The following is a 16,999-nucleotide window of genomic DNA, read 5'->3' on the forward strand; positions in this document are numbered from 1 at the left end:
TGACTAGGCTGTGTTTAGTTGCTCAAAAATTTTACAAAATGACTAATATTTTTCGTCACATCGAATCTTGTTGTACATGCATGGAGCACTAAACATAGAATAGAAAAAATAACTAGTTATATAGTTCATCTGTAATTTGAATTTGTGAGTACATGGCCAATATTTCTCAGTACTTAGTAGCCAGTACATGGCATTGCCAGACTTACATGTTTGATGTTTCTGGACAGTACACGAACCTTCTGCATCATCTATCATATTCAGTATCATCTCTTATGTTCTGTACATTTCGTGCTACTTGCTAGTACTTCCATGGTCTATATCTACTACTTGCTAGTACTTCCATGGTCTATATCTACTTGGCATCAGCAAGCTATTTTGCTAATATATTATGTATTGCATTGTTGTCTCTGCTGATTTATTATAATTTTTTTTGGGTTTCGGTTAATCCGTTGGGTTTCGGGGATCCGTGGATTTCGGTTTTGGAGATGAATTTTCACTTGAATCGGGGTTCGGGTTTTAATTTCGGGTTTCGGTTTTGGGTGCCCAGAGACTTCACCCGATCCGAACCCGCCCCGTTGCCATCCTTGATGATGACTAGACCGTGTTTAGTTGCTCAAAATTTTTACAAAATGGCCAATATTTCCCGTCACATCGAATCTTGTTGTACATGCATAGAGCACTAAATATAGAATAGACAAAATAACTAGTTATATAGTTCATGTGTAATTTGTGAGATGAATCTTTTGAGCCTAGTTAGTCCGTGGTTAGACAATATTTGTCAAATACCAACAAAAGTGCTACAGTAGGCCCTAGTGTGAGGGTCTGCTCTGGTGAGGTCGTGTATTCGCATCTTCCATGTTCAAAATTTCAGTTTTCAATTTTTTAATCTAATTGAAACCGTCAAAAAAGAAAAAACTGCTAGAATTCATAGTACCAGTTACTCCGTACCACATAACCAGAAGAGGAGTGAGGGAGAGCACTCACCACTTCAGAGCAGGGGCCGGCCGCTGGACAGCCGAGAGGCAGGAGCCTGCAGCCCGGGATGGCCGTACGGAGCCTTGGAGTCGGTCAGTCGGAGGGTGGTCGGCGGTGGCCTGCGCTGCCGCTGCTGCGCCTGCATGGAGCCACGGAGGGTGGGCTGGGGGTACTGCTGTATTGGGCCGCTGGTGGCGCGACGACCTCATCTCCGGTCGGTGTCCCGACTCCCCTGCGATCTGCGGACGTCTAGTGCGGCGGACGAACTGACGCGCTTTCGGCTAACGAGATAAGAACGTGAGAGAGACGTGCACAAGGACAGAATGAGTCCCTAATCTTTGGTATTGTAGGGTATTAAGAGCTATTGGGCTAGCGACTAGGGGGGCTAGGCCCAGGCCCGTCCCTGGTCAATCAATGCTCACCACCATGCCCAAATGCATCCATCCAGTCGAGTAATAATTTGTATTTATTCACGTTCTTAACAAATTTTATTGTAGCCATATACGAACCTCGCCAACAAATACTCTCATTTTTTTAAAAAGGTACTACATTGTTAAAAATATAACTATAGGTTTGTATAACAAGGCTTTTAAAATATGCTTATTATGAAAATATATTCTGTTATAGGTTTCTAGATCAATGACCACACATGAGGGTCTGCTCTGGTGAGGTCGTGTATTCGCATCTTTCATGTTCAAAATTTCAGTTTTCAATTTTTCAATCTAATTGAAACTGATAAAAAAGAAAAAAACTACTAGAATTCATAGTACCCGTTACTCCGTACCAGATAACCAGAAGAGAAGTGAGGGAGAGCACTCACCACTTCAGAGCAGGGGCCGACCGCCGGACAGCTGAGAGGCAGGAGCCTGCAGCCCGGGATGGCCGTACATAGCCTCGGAGTCGGTCAGTTGGAGGGCGGCCGGTGGTGGCCTGCGCTACCGCTGCTGCGCCTGCACGGAGCCGTGGAGGGCGGGCTGGGGTACTGCCGTATTGGGCCGCTGGTGGCGCAACGACCTCGTCTCCGGTCGGTGTCCCGGCTCCCTTGCGGTCCGCGGACGTCTAGTGCGACGGACGAACGGACGCGCTTTCAGCTGACGAGGTGAGACGACCGTAAGAGAGACGTGCACAAGGAAAGGATGAGTCCCCAATCTTTGGTATTGGGCCTTCTGTTGTAGGGTTTGTAGGGTATTAAGATGTATTGGGCCAGCGACTATGGGGCCTAGGCCCAAGTCTGTCCCTGGTCAATCAATGCTCACCACCATGCTCAAATACATCCATTCAGTCTAGTAATAATCTCCTACAACTAAAAAAAAGTAAAAGATGGATATTTTTTTGGTGCAACATTTGTTTCGTCCCTCTGCCTCTCGCATGGTGCGATCCCCGTCTCCCACCCGCCCGCACGGAATCGTCGCATCGCTCTAAAGGAAAGCCGCAATCACCGGACCCCTCCATGCAACCGAGACAACACTGGTCCATCCAAATCATTGCGAGATCCACCATCAGCCTTCCATCGCCGGTGGATTTGCCTTCCTCACGCGCCATACCTCACCCCGCCCTCGCTTCCTCGCATGCCGCCGTTCTTCGCTTGGGCGCCGTTGCAACCGCGCCGACTCCTTCACCGTCACTGTCATGCGCCATGGTCGTCCTCGCGCGCCGCAGCTGACCTGGCTTGGCCCCAGGATCACCGCTTCCTCACCGTCGTCGTCGCCATGTGTCATGGTCGTCCTCGCACGCCGCGACTGACCTGGCCTGACCCTAGGATCGTAGCATCAAGGTTTGAACCACCTCAACAATGATCTGTGTCTTATGCCCTGCGTCCGCTACGAGAATGTCGCGCATGGCCTACTGCCCTGATAGTTGTAGGTCTATGACATCACCATGAAACCATGTTGCAGTAACCTCCTCCCAAGATGTGTTTCTTTTTAATGGGTATTGGATCTACTTCTTCTGTAATCCTTTCATTCTTTTCTTCTCTCCAGGAAGAGTGGAAGAGGCAAGATGAAGTCAGCGTTGGCAAGCAACCTCTGAATGACAAGGTGGGATGGCATGTATCTCCTCCTGAGGTGTACATACAACAACGAACGATTTAGAGCATCTTTGATACATACAAAGAACGATTTAGAGCACAATTATTCTTCTTTGACATGTCGCACACCCCCCATGCAATCATGCATTAATTTCTTTCTCTGCTTTTTCTGTTGCAACTGGTGCTGTTCCTTGCTTGTGTTATTGGCCACAAACAAATCCATTTCAATTTCAGTTCAAGGTGGACTCCAAAGTGGATGTTAGGATCATGATGGAGGAAATGCAACAGGTAATCGAATCAGGTTGAGCCCACTTGATTAATTAAGTCAACTGAGTTACTGAGTTAGTAGTACACTACTTAAAAGTAACATGTCAGCATTACTTATATAGTTTTGTTGTAACTATCACTACTTAAGGTGAATTATATATGTAATTTCACTGTGCAGTAGGTAATTAGATTTGATATCAAGTCTGTGGTCAGCCTAAAGGTTTTTATTTTTCTCAGCTGATCTTTCTGAGTGTATCATTAAACAAGCTATCGAAGCTCCTTGCTGAGGAGTATGCATCCTTGATCATGGTGGAGCTCGATCTGGAGAACTTCAATTACATAGAGGTGGGTATATATGCCTATAAATGCATTGTTGCTCTAACAGCTATGTACCAATATACCTTTTTTGCTACATAGAGAGGAGGATGCCTTGATAGGTGAAGCAGTGTAAAAACAAAAGGTGCCAAGATTTTAATTTCCTGAAACTCCTCAGATTGCCTTTGGGCTTTGGTTGCAGAGTAATTATTTTGTGAAAACAATCTTTTCAATTAGATGAGATTAATTTACTACCATGGCACAATTATTCTTCTACTGAAAAAATCACAAAAGGAAGTCCTATTTTTGAAGGTGGCTGTTTTCATTTAAAGTTTAACCTGATTTTACACAAGTTATAATTTGGCAGAAGGTTATTTTCATTGAGTCACTTAACCAGCTGATGCCAAGCATTTTTAACCTAAAACAACAAAATTATCAATGAGAGTTTGTATCACAATGGTGCTTTTGCAACCACGGTAATTTGCAGCTTTGTATCACACTTTGAGTTCCAGCAACAGGCGACGCCATCCTCTTTAAACTCAAGTGCCAATACTCAGTCTAGCAGAAAAAAGAAAAAAGTTTGCTATTGCAATCAGGACTGTAAATGGAAAAAAATACAGAGAAATCAAATATGGATTTTGGAGATGATTTTTATTCTGATGATTCAGCTATTCAATCTAATAGGTCACCAACAATATCTGTTAATTCAGTAAGCAATATTGAGCTCATTCATTCGCCCATAAATATTAGTTAGTATAGATTGAGTATTATATTACAAGCAGTGAGCCCTGACTTCATTTGAATTGTCATAAAAAGCATGTACTTTCTCCATTCTTTATTATGCAGGTAATACACTTCGATGCTTGGTTCAGTCAATAGGCTGTTGGTTCATTGTTTGCTCATGTCGTAAATTTGTGTTGAAAATTTGAGCTTACTAGGTTCAAGTCTCAGAACCAATCTCAATCATGTTGGTATCCAGTGCTAATGTCAATCTGGTTCAAACACATTAAAACAGAGAGATCAACATTTGTGTATGCATATCATATGACCTCGTGGCATATAAGGAGTCCTTGTGTAAATTTTCATAATGGTCGAACTATGTAATATACTTGATCTGTACACAAATCCGGTGTTGTAAATTAAATAGGCCAAACTCATGACTGTAGCTAGATTTGTAACATTTTCATGGGTTTTCTTTTGTTATTGCTATTGCTCTTAGAAGAGAATGAGGACAATAATTTTCATATATGCGAGGAGTAATAAGCTTGTAATCAATAATGCGAGGAGTAATAAGCTAGCAATCGATATTGCGATATCACTTGCAGATCAGGTATTGTACTACCATGGTCGCTAATGCATATTTTTTAATTTATTTCTTTGATTTTAGTGAAGAGTCTCTATGGATATACTGGAACAACTCTCTGGGAAAATATTCGTTCATGCCATGCCGTTTGTTGATATATTGCTATTATCAATGAGATTGTGTGGCTCATGATGAGGTTCTATGTAATTTTGTTCAGAAAAACAATCAGGTAGTACATTTTTTTTACATTTTGGTGTTTTCTTGGGCTAAAATTGGGATTCTAGCACCGCTTTCGTAATTTGCCACTTAGTGTTGTTCAGGAAATAAACTTTGTCTTCTGATTTTCTTGACTGTGTTGAAGGTTTTCCTATTGGATTGTTGACATGGCCATTTCATTGCACTGCAATCCTAACATGGGACCTGACGGTGCTGCCTGATGTGAAATACGAGGAAGAGACTATGGATCCTACACAAGGGCAAGAAGATGGGATCCAGTGAGGAGGCATTCCGTGCTAGCAAGCCAGGTAAGGTTGTGCTCACCGTTGAGAAATGAGAACACCCAGCGTGCCAAGACTCGCTCGCTCGCATGCGCAACCGGCGCTTCGCTCGCTCCAATTACCTCGCCCTTGCATGATATCCCCGCGTGCAATCAGACCCTCTCATCCAATCTGCCCCCCTTTGTTTCGTGTCATGACTCGCAAGTTCCCTTACTCGCACCTCTGCTCCATCTGTGTCTCGCACACGCCGACTGGTCATATGTATTGGATTCAATCGTAGCGAATTTTTTCCTATAAATCTTTCAGATGGTTTATTTTTTATTTCTTAGCTTGCACTCAGTAACTATGTTGTTGAATCAGTTGACTAAGGAAGTTTAATAATTGATGTGCATAGAAGTTTTATGTTTGATATACTCCAATTTCAAATATTTACTATTACTTTTATGTGCTGAAGCTACTTTTTGTTGTAGTAGATCCAAGAAACCTTGTGGATACTCTATTGCAAGTCTTTTCTTTTTCCCTCTGGATTTTTTTTTGATTTCTTGAGCAAGTTCTTTTTGGATGCATAGTGCATTTATAATTCTAGCTGCTACTACATCATATCACGACAGTAACATGTCATTGTAAATTGTCTGAATAGGTCTAGAACTTCGTTCCTGGGAGAATGTATGATTGCAGGTGAAGCAAATGAGTGGCTCCATGAACATGCTATCAAGAATTGGGCTGCCCTTCATCGAGACCTCTATGCCATGAGCAATGACACCATGATCTTTGTGACTATTAATTTCATGAATTTTATTTTTTAGATTAAATGTCACTTTAACGTTGATATTTAATTTTATGTTATCATTATACTATCGTGCGATCCATGTTTTTTTATATATAAAATTTTAGTTATCCCGGAGCAACGCACGGACACGCTACCTAGTTTATATTTATTCACATTCTTAACAAATTGTATTGCAGCCATATACGAACCTCGCCAACAAGTACTCGTCTCATTTTTTTTAAAAAAAGGTACTACATTGTTAAGAAAAACATAACTATAGGTTTCTATAACAAGGCAAAGTTTTAAAATATGCTTATTATGAAAATATATTATGTTATAGGTTTCTAGATCAATGACCATGCATATCTCTTTGATGAGTTTCAAAATTCTAATCTCTACTATAATTGAAATCTTCTCCAGGCAAATCCCACCTGCAAGATCAACGACTCACAGCACATGTCCTATAGATTTAACGGCCCAGATTAGAAGTATGATCACGACCTTACACACTCTCAGCCTCGCGTCAAATCAAACCTCCGTCAGCCGCGTCGCGGGATCGATTCTTCCGATCGCACAAATAAAAGTTTGAAGCCTCCATCGAACTCTCGACCTCCTCACGCCACCCTCACGAGACCCCTTACGAGAAAACACTGGTCGCGACTTGTGCAGCTTTTCCCACGCAGGATCCGCAGCCATCTTGGCCGGAGTCGGCGCCCCGCATCCCATGTAGGATCCGCGGCTAAGTCGGCCATCCTGGCCAGCAGCCACCACACAGACGAGGGGAGCGCGGCCACGGAGGCCATCCTGGCCAGCAGCCACCCGCAGACGGACGTGAGATGGCCGACGATGAGCAGTTGGTGAGGGGGCGCCCACGGCTTGGACGCGGCGGTGTTGAACACGCGCGACCACGAAGAAGCACGAGATCTAAAACCGTGGAATACGGCAAATCATCGGCGGTGTAGAACACTGGATCTGGAGAAGCATGCCGAGAGATGGAGAGGCGGCGGAAGCCGGCGCGGAGGGCGTAGCACCGGCGGCTGCGGCTGCGGCAGGTCAAGGCGCAGACAGAGGCCTAGGAGCAGACCGCCGAGCAGTACCGTGAGATCGAGAGGGAGAAGCTCGACCGTAGGCTCGCGCTGGCGCTGCTCTACGACAAGTCGCTCTTCGTCGGTTGGTTTGAGTCGCTGCGGGAGGCCATCACCTCTGACCAACACGTGCAGCGATGGAAGCAGGTCAAGCACATCGACGCCAAGTACCTGCTTCTGCTCCTCGCCGACAAGGTGGCCGTCATCGTCATGCACAAGATGACGGGCCTGCTCATGTCCTTCACCAAGGACAACAATGGTATTTTCCAGTGGCGGACCCAGAAATTTGCCAAGACTAGGGCCAAATTTCACTGGCGTATTGCTCATAATTACACTATAGTCTATTGGCCGATAGCTACATCCGTCATATAGACTCCCTCTCACATTATAAGTCATTGAAAGTTAAAACATTTTCAAATCTTACCAAAATTATAGAGAGAAATACTAAGATTTATAACATAAAGTGAGTATAATATAAAAATATAATTAAGGAAGAATTTAATGATACTTAGTTGTTATCATAATATTTATTATTTTATTATATAAATTTGGTCAAACTTGAGGTAATTTGACTTTTCAATATTCTTGGAATGACTTATAATTTGAGATGGAGAGAGTCACTATAGAATTGAAGAAATACCTTCACAGTTCATGCTTGGCGACACAGTGGCAGGCTGCCTGCAAGGGTGACTGATTGACAGCGGCGGCTAACAGACGGAGGTAGTCCCAGGGAGCGCAGGGCCGAGCGGGCTGGGTGCCGCCGCGTCCGCACCAGCGAGTGCAGGAGCAAGGGAAGAGCTGCGACCCTAAGCAGCACCTCCGAGTTGCGATCGTGACTCAGCCTGTGTGCTATTTTTCTCCTTGTTGGCCAAAATTGAAAACCTGTTCATACAAAATTTAGACCACGACTAGGGCCACTGCCCTGCTGGCCCTACGCCTGAGCCCGCCCCCGGTAGTTTCCGTGTTGTCCAGGCTGCACACTGCATCGGCGAGGCTGTTGAGCGCGATGCAAGTTGAACAAATACTGACCATTTTGATGTCGATTTGATGCCGATCAGAATTCCTGAGCTGCTTGCGGACAGCGGTATATTGTCTCTTTGATGCCGATCAGGATTCCTGAGTTGCCTATGGACAGTTAGGACTTACCACTGTCTGCAAAATATATTTGATGCCGATTAGAATTGTGTTGTAATGATTTGAGATTTTGATCTACCTGTCTATAAAAAACTTGCATTGCATACGTGCACTGTAGCCTGTAATTTGATCGCTGAATGATGATGGCAATTTTAGCTTACTTGACAATATATGTGTCATACATCACAAAGCATTGGAGAGTTAAAAAGTTTGGAACGATTAAAGTTTTTGAAGAAACTGGAACTATTAATGTGAGGGTTAAAAGTTTGATCATTGAATGAATTAACAACTATTCTCTTGGATCAACCATTGGTGTGTCTGCGTGCTCTAATTTACTTTATTTGTATTTTTGCACAGGTCACGTACTGTTCATGCTCCTTGCGAACGAATGAAAATCTTGCTTCAGGTGAACTCATGTTCGGATGAATTTTCCTAGGTTCTTTTTAATGTCTCCAATCAACAATGTATGGTTAACTGATTACTGCTATATATAACAGGTTAGGAACCTATTTTGTGCAAAAAAAAAATAGAAAACATGTGCTCTTTCTGATTTCAGTTTTAGTGCTTGTTTCTAGCACATCTTATAGCTTACACAAATAACATATGTGCTTGGTGAATTGTGCTGCACATGCTTCAACTTAAGGAGTTTACCATTTCAGGCTAGCTGCGCCAAATGATGCAAAGATCTATTAATTATTTCAAATCTGTGTGCTCTTGCCTTGTATGTCAAGATTTGACTTATATGTGTGTTTGTGGGACAATGATGCATTTGGAGGCTGGAAGGAGGATGGTGCTGCTGCAAGAAGATAAATTTGTGTTGTTTTCCTAATATGTAATTAGGTTCTATTTTTTTCATGTATTAGAGCATAGGTGCTTTTAGTGCTGAAACATTTTGAAAAGCTAATAAAATTCACAGATGGGGCTAAGAATGCCTTCAGTGTTGTTATTAATTTCACCGATGAGATCAAATCATGCATAACTTGTTACAATTTATTATGTCCATGATTTCCAATGTGACCTTCTAGAAACTAGACATCTATGTATGTCCTGGCGTTTTTATTCTACATTTATTTTTTATGAACTTTTATTTGGTTTCTTTAAATTTTTCTGTTGAACAATGAATGCACGATTGTATATCATCTTCGACAAGGTAAATAATTTGTTTATCTGATAGTGAAAATCTGTATAGAGGTGTTTTGTAGCCATGCTTTGTCAGTGTACATCAATATTGCAGGGTGACTATTATTGCATTCTTGGAACATAAGTGTTCAGTACAAACTAAAAAGTGACCAGGTCCAGCAACCGCATTGGTGACTATTGAAATTGCAGATAGTCTTTGTGATCTAACTTGTGATGGATAGATATGATTTAGAACACATAAGCTGACTGAACCTTCGTGTTTTAGTTTGAAAGAGAGATTTCTAAAGCTTCTAGCTTCTCGTGTGAAACTTGAACTATGGGAAAAATACCATTTGGTAGTTTTTATGTACATCTTTGAAATACCACCGTAGCGTTAGCACGGACATTATACTAGTGTGTAATAAATGCTACTCTCTTTGTCCAAAAATGTCATCCTAAGGTTTTTTTTAGAGTAAGTCGAATTTCCTTAAATTTGACTAGGTTTATAGAAAATAACATCAATATTTACTTTTAAATATGTTTATTATGAAAATATATTCTATCATCCATCTAATGAAAAATAATATCATTATTTGTACAGATCATGATCAGGCTGTAGTGTGTAAACTCAATTCTATTGTGTTGTGGGGCAGGTAAGGCGAGCTCGCCTCTCCTGGGCTAGGCCTTGTGGGTCTGGCACTATTGGCCCTATCAGCCCGGTCCGAAGCACAAGACTACACCTAAGCAACTATCCTGAATGAGTGTCCCTGTGCAGCTGCGGCCCAGCACGGAGTACGTCGGAAACCGGCTGGCCGGAAGCAGTGGCGGGCCCAATGGGTAATATAGATACGTACGGGACTCTAGATTTTCGCCCAAAATTGTTTAGTACTGATCCTCTCGGCCCAACCCATGGCTCTGTTCATCCTGTTGCAAGGGAGTGAGCGCTCCATAGGTCACGTCCCCGTCTCCCCGACTCCCGAAGGCCGCATCCCGCTGTCCCGCAGCCGCACAGGCGCACAGGTCGCGACTCGGACTCGCGTCTCGCGAGCGGCCGAGCGCCGCCGCGCCGGAGCGCAAGGAGGAGCCGCCGCCGCCGCGGTCCGCCAGGCGCCAGCGCTCCCGTGACCCCGTCCACTCCCGGCTCCCTCACAGGCGCTCCCGTCGTTCGCTCCCGTCCGGCTCCGGTCCAGCTGTTCCCTCCGCTCGACCCCCGAGCCGAGGCCCCGAGCCCCCGACGGCGGACGGCTCACGGCCGGCACTCAAGCAGCGCCGCAGCGGCAGCGGCCACGGCCCGGAAGCACGAAAGGAAAGGCATGTCGTCGTCCAAGGACGCTCCCCTGAGCCCTCGATCCCAGGTACGCCCGCCTCCGCTCCTCCCTCTCACGATCCCACTCCCAATTTTTCTCCCGATCCGCGATCTGACCGGTAAAACCTCCCCGCGCCGGCCGGCAGCTGGCGCTGAGTTGCTTCGAGGAGCTCCTCGACTGCGCCGTGGCGGACGTCGCGTCCGAGTGCCACCGCATCGCGCGCCTCGGCCTGGACCGCAGCGTCGACGCCGAGGAGGAGGAGCTCCGCGTCTGGGCGGCGCGTGCGGCGGCGGCCGCCGCCGGAGGCGACCACCACCACCACCCCGGTGGAGGCGGGGCCGCCGAGGAGGGCGGGAGCAAGGGCGGGGTCGACGTGTTCGGCCAGACGCACCCCGCCATCGCCGCCGATGTCGTCGAGTGTATGAACTGCGGTCGCCCTGTCGTTGCCGGCCGCTTCGCCCCGCACCTCGAGAAATGCATGGGCAAGGTAAATCAGTCCACCACAGTTGCCGGTCCCGACCCTTCGGATCTCGGCTGCCTCATATTTAGTCCCTTTTGCTCCTAGCGTGCGTATGTTTAGGCCGTTGTTGAACTGGAGTCCAAAAGAGAGGGGGCGAATTGAACTTTTCAAGGAATTATTAAATGGATTGTGATGCTGCTGTGTCGTCTGTCTTAGGCTTATCTGAGTGATGCCACTATGTCTAGCTCGTTGGTTTGTGAGAACATTTGTTGTGATGTTCCAAGAACTTTATTGTTGGCAGAACAAATGCTCTTAAAACCCTTGCAATTGTGGGGGTAATTGTTGCAGGTGTTCACTGCAGTTGTATTACCTGTGAGGTGTGAGCTGAGGTCAGTGCCCCGAAAAAGAAATATGCAGGCAGTTAGATCAGTTTTGCATATGTTGTAAAGCACAATAGTAGGTAAAATAGCAGCTACATTGGGCTCTTGAACTTACAAAATCAGTCGAGTTCAGCCGTATGAGCTCTGTTCATTCTAACCTTGAACCTGGATTTGAGTCAAGCCTATTATCTGTAAGGTCATCCAGCTTAGCTTCTTTCTAGTGTTATGCCCATGTGGCTAATTATTTACTTGCTTCTATGTATAGCTGTAGGATATTCTTTTTCTTTCTGGAAATCCTATGTTGTGCACACTGCCAGGTGGCTAGATAGTCGCTTTGCCTCCTCCCCCCCTACCATCACATTAACTTCTGAGCTAAAATGATATCATTTAGTACATGATTTCAAACCATTTAACTTCAATGTAATTAAATTGGACACTTATACCTTTTAAGTCAAAAGATGTGATAATGTAGAATTATTTGTACACTTGAACAGTTAACGATTAGTTGCTCACCAATTTTTACTTGTCAGGTAAGACAGTTACAGTCTCCATTAGTTTTAATAGATATTTGCAGTGAAAATTGCTAAAAAAATTAATGGTACAATTTATCTTGATCAAAGTTTTCAGGTTTGACCGCACCTTATAATGTAACTTCTATTCCAGATCAAAGAGAGCAGAATTTAGTCTGTGGAATTATCGTTATAAACTGGTTTTTATGCCATATAGGAAAAATCACTACCCCCGATATCTAATTATAGCTACATCATAATCATTCTTGCAGATCATGATCAGGCTGTAGTGTGTAGACTCAATTCTAGAATGGTATGTTAATGTGGTGTGAATCCAATTAAAATATTTTGAAACTCAATTCTTATTCCTAAATTTCTCTTAAGTTCGGGGTTGATCTGGAAGAAAGAGATAATCCCTTTATACCACTACTTTGAATGCCAATCACTTATCTACCTTCAATCTTGGTATTCAGGCTTTGCTAACCAAGATCCCTTACAGATGGTGATCAGCTGTTAAGTAATAGTGCTGAAAATACTACCTTGGCTTTCAAAGCCATGTGCCTACATTTGGCATGGAATTGGTTGCTGACACAAAATAGAAGGGGTCTTTTTTTTCCACAATTTCATTGAGACCTATCCCTTCATGCCATTTGTTGAGACACCATTTTGACTGGTTTGCCAGTTGCCATGGTCTGCAACACTAATATGACACTCGGATTTACGCCATTGAAAATACAAACACTTCTGTCTTTCCAAATTTCCCAGGTCACTAGAATAATGAGTTGAGCCCTTTTCTGATTTCTACTTGATTACACGGCACCACCAGCTTGAGAAATAGCTGGCATTGGGCTGTGGTGAGATGGAAAATAAACCCGGCCTCTGAAAGATCAAGGACCATACTTGCCAGGCAAAGACACAAGGGACTATGTGTTGGATTGATTCTTGAGATTGGCCACAATGGGGCAGGCATCTGTGTGGTACTGTGGTGTGGCAACCTTCACTTAGTGAGGTGATATGCAGTCCAGCAGCGGTTATTAATGGTAAGCCATATAAAGAACTAGCAATGTAAAGGAGTCTAAGTTTTCCAAATTCTCTTGATCTCTTCCTCGGAGCGAAATAGATTGTCCTGAGGAAGAAGGCGCTGTAGGCTGATTTTCTAAAATAAGTGCCCGACCTTGAAAGCCTCCATCGATATTGATCCTCTATGCCTTGCTGCAGGTTCAAGCCATCCACCAAATCCCAGATAAATAAGTGTTCTGTCAGGATAGGAACGGTGAGTAACCCTTTGATATTACCAACACAACTGCCATTATCTAAAGCCTGAGCCACAGTGCACCATTTGATGGTTCTTTTGGGGATCGTTTTTATGAGATTTGGGGCTCATTCAGAGATTGTTCTGACATCTATCTATCTGACGAGAACAAGGTGGATTCATCATTACCAACAATTAATTCCATGGCCATGTTGAATAAAGCTTGGACATTGCACAGCACTTGAATGGGCAAACCTACCCATGGTCACGACTAGCGAAGCATCAGTTTTCTCCAACCAAAAGCCACCGTATGCGAAAAGACCAGCCCAAGACCTGAAGGTTATGAATACCAAGTGTCCAAGACTCCTCCTATATTTGCGGTGGCCGATTCACTTGTTCCCAAGAGAAAGACAATTGCCACCATTTGCCTTCTCATGTGAACCTTCCATCTCTTGTCGATGGTTCTGATCACCAATTTGGGGAGATCCATTGCAATCATGAGATAGGTGGGGACAGCAGTCAGCACCACCCAACACAGTTCATGGGAGACACTTTCCAGTTTGGAGGGTTATCCGCCACTTTACCGATCGAAGTATGCATGTCAAGGGCATTGGTGCTCAAGGTAGCTAGCCCTCGACTGCGAAACTCGTAGCTTGGGTTGGTAATGGCTTGGGGTTTATCCCCTGAACGCCCTATGTTGAAGGGGATGAGATTAAGATGAAGGGGATGAGATTAAGATGCAAACAGGGAGATTAGGAATGAGTTTGTTCTTGCTTGCCTCAACATAAGCACGTTATAGGATATAAATAGGAGGGAAGCTCCTTGGTTCTAGCCCGGTAATTACTCCTATGACCCAACCATCATCTAAGTGCCATTGATCATAGCCGCCTGGACCTCCTCGGGTTCCAGCTTACTGCCATTGATTACAGCTGGATGTGCATGCGCCTCCCTGGGTTTTAACCCCTAACCGGCAGCTTTAACTGCCTTTGATTACAGTTTCTAAGCATGCACCTCCTTGGGTGCGCCCCTGGCAGCATCTCAAGCCCTGGGCTGATGGCCCCACATGACAATGCAACTCAGATTTAGATGGTTTTCTCACAAGCTAGCCTGCTATCCTTTTGCTTGCACTGAAGAGGTGTTTCTGAAAGCAAGGCGATCACCCCGCACTTATTACATCGATTGCTACTGATTAAGCAATTCAATTGAATTAGTAGGTTTCTGTGCTCAGCTAAAATTATGATCACTGTCAGATCCTTTCGTAATCAGAAGTTTGGGTACCTGATTCAATTTTGTTCATGGTAGTTCAGGCTTCACTATTCATCTCAGCTCGACGGGTGAGTCTTGTAGTCAAGCTCCCTTCTGCCTTTGCACTTGTCCGTCTGGCCCAAGGAAACCTTTGCACGTCTCCTTTACCTTTTGGATTATGTACTCCATACTTGATTTTTGGTGCAAATCTACATTATGACATGACAATGGACAAAGCAATCCAAGAGGCTAATTGAACTCATGGTATTGGAATGAGATGACACAAATTTATCAAGCAGTTGGTATGAATTGGTGTTCATGCTGAAGGGGAATATGAATATTCATGGTAAGTTCTTAACATATTTTTGTTGACCCCAGATGGAAACGACCACATTCCTCTAGCATGCTCAACTATAGGGTAGGTCTTAAAAAAATCCTTAAGACCATCCTGGAGACTTGAGTTTGTTAGCATCTCAAAGGAATCATCTCCTACACCACAATAATAGGTTTGAGGATTGGTGCTCTTGTCCAGCTTTTGAATGGGGCTCATGGATTAATGTTAACATGTAACCAGTTCCCAACTATTGATGTGAACTTTTATCCTTTGCTGCCCCAACCACAACCAGTCAATTTGCCTTGGAATGGTCACTCTTCATTTTTTGTTTGGATTAATTTTGGGAAGCTCTTCATCTTGGGTTTACATTTGCAGTGGTTGGGATAATTTCTTTTGCCTCTCTGTAGACTTGGGTTGACTATATCTTGGTTTCCCCTGTCTGGGCCCTGGGCCCTGTTTGGCAAAGTTCATTTAGGCCTTGTTTGGATCCATAGAATTGAATCCCATTCTTGGGATCTGATTCTAGCAATTGGATTCAACAAGAAATGAATTACCCCAAATTTGTTTCAATTCAATATTCTCGTTTGGTTGTACATGGTCTTAAATTCCCTTTCAGCTGTGATCTTGGACGACCATCTTGGTTATCTCATTCGTTGCGATTCTTCTCCAGATTTCCAGCGTGTGCACTTGTAGATCATGGGGTGATGACCGGAGTGCAGAAGTTCATTAAGGTTCAGGCCGATCTCAGCGTCACGGACGGGCAGCTGGTGGTGCTCATCATCGGCGCCACCACCGAGTCAGTGACTCTGGTGGCGGGTTGAGCTTGTGACCGCACGGGTGGCGCTGGATCATCGTGCTCTCGGTGGCCTTCCTTGCCGGCTCCATCATCACAGTCGCCGTGCAATGGCTATGCCACGCTCATGGCGGGACAACTCGTCGGTTGTGTGGCCTGCGGGTTCGGCCTCATAGCTGCATTAGCAGCATGGCATCCTCGAGGGAAGGGGGAGGGATGGGCTCGTGAATCATTTTCTGTCTAAGCGGGTGTCGCGGGCGTTCGATTCGGACTGTGCCACTGTGGAAACGATCTGAATTTGATTTTTTTGATTCGGTGGGCAGGCAAACCGGCCACCTTTGGAAAACAATTCCAATTCATCCTATTTCTATAGAACCAAACAGGCCCTAATCTAGTTTACTAGTTGGAGAATGGAGTATTGGAAATAGCTTCATGTAGATGCAGCATTTTTGTCATGCTAATGATTGTCTTATCGTCCTATCATTTATGTGTCAACTGTACCTACTTTCTAGTTGGAACGTGGAACTAGTATTTCTTGCATAAAGAAAATACATTTTATTTTTTTGTCCTTCAGACCCATTGATTGTAAGGCTCTGGTCCACTGACACCTCTGGCCATTTGCTACTTCAGGGGCGGAGAGCTCGAACAAAAATTACAAGGAGCAGTACAGCTGGGCGCACGAGAAGCAGCAACGGCAGCGCTGCGACTTCCTACTCTCCATACCCCACCACGGGGAACCCTAATAGGGCAAGCATCCCTAATGGTGTGACTGATGGTGGCAGCGGTAGCGCAAGGGGAGATTACAGCAACCATGCATCGTAGGGGTGCTGACTGAGCCTGTTCTCAGGTTTGGTTGTGCCGTAGGGGGTGCTGACTCACCTGTACTCAGGTTGCCTTGAACACGTTTCGTTGATAAGTATGGTCTATGAACTGCGAATACCACTGGTGATCAGTGAAGGTCAGGAGCCATGACGAAGGTTGAATCCTGCTTTTAGAACCTGTTGAGAAGATCACCTGTTGGTCAGTGGATTTCTACGTTTTGTACAGCTTCTTGTTTCGATCAGTATTCAGTACTAGTTTGTTACAGTACCTATAGTAGAGCTCTTTGTATGGTGGATCTATGGCATATCTTTTTTGAAAAAGGTAAAGGTTCCATTGCATCACAAACATGTTATAAACATGTTACAGAGATTAGGATTTTGTTACCCCAGTCATTGTTTTTTGTAGCA

The 16,999-nt window shown here is 44.5% G+C and overlaps 1 protein-coding gene and 1 long non-coding RNA gene across 3 annotated transcripts; both read left to right on the forward strand.

Moving 5' to 3' along the window:
• On the forward strand, positions 2,499-6,237 carry LOC110430567. Of its 2 annotated transcripts, XR_002447914.1 has the most exons (6): positions 2,499-2,749; positions 2,955-3,011; positions 3,236-3,289; positions 3,506-3,613; positions 5,248-5,410; positions 6,024-6,237. It is a non-coding gene; the product is annotated as an uncharacterized LOC110430567 (long non-coding RNA). The 2 variants fall into 2 exon arrangements; XR_002447915.1 differs by lacking the exons at positions 5,248-5,410; positions 6,024-6,237 and adding an exon at positions 3,686-3,867.
• On the forward strand, positions 10,453-16,999 carry LOC8083748 (SAGA-associated factor 11 homolog). Its single transcript, XM_002439562.2, has 3 exons — positions 10,453-10,845; positions 10,943-11,284; positions 16,401-16,999. The coding sequence occupies exons 1-3, from the start codon at positions 10,804-10,806 to the stop codon at positions 16,590-16,592; spliced, it is 576 nt and encodes a 191-aa protein (XP_002439607.1). The 5' UTR covers positions 10,453-10,803; the 3' UTR covers positions 16,593-16,999.

This window comes from Sorghum bicolor, chromosome 9 (assembly GCF_000003195.3).
Source record: "Sorghum bicolor cultivar BTx623 chromosome 9, Sorghum_bicolor_NCBIv3, whole genome shotgun sequence".
Taxonomy (NCBI): Eukaryota; Viridiplantae; Streptophyta; class Magnoliopsida; order Poales; family Poaceae; genus Sorghum; species Sorghum bicolor.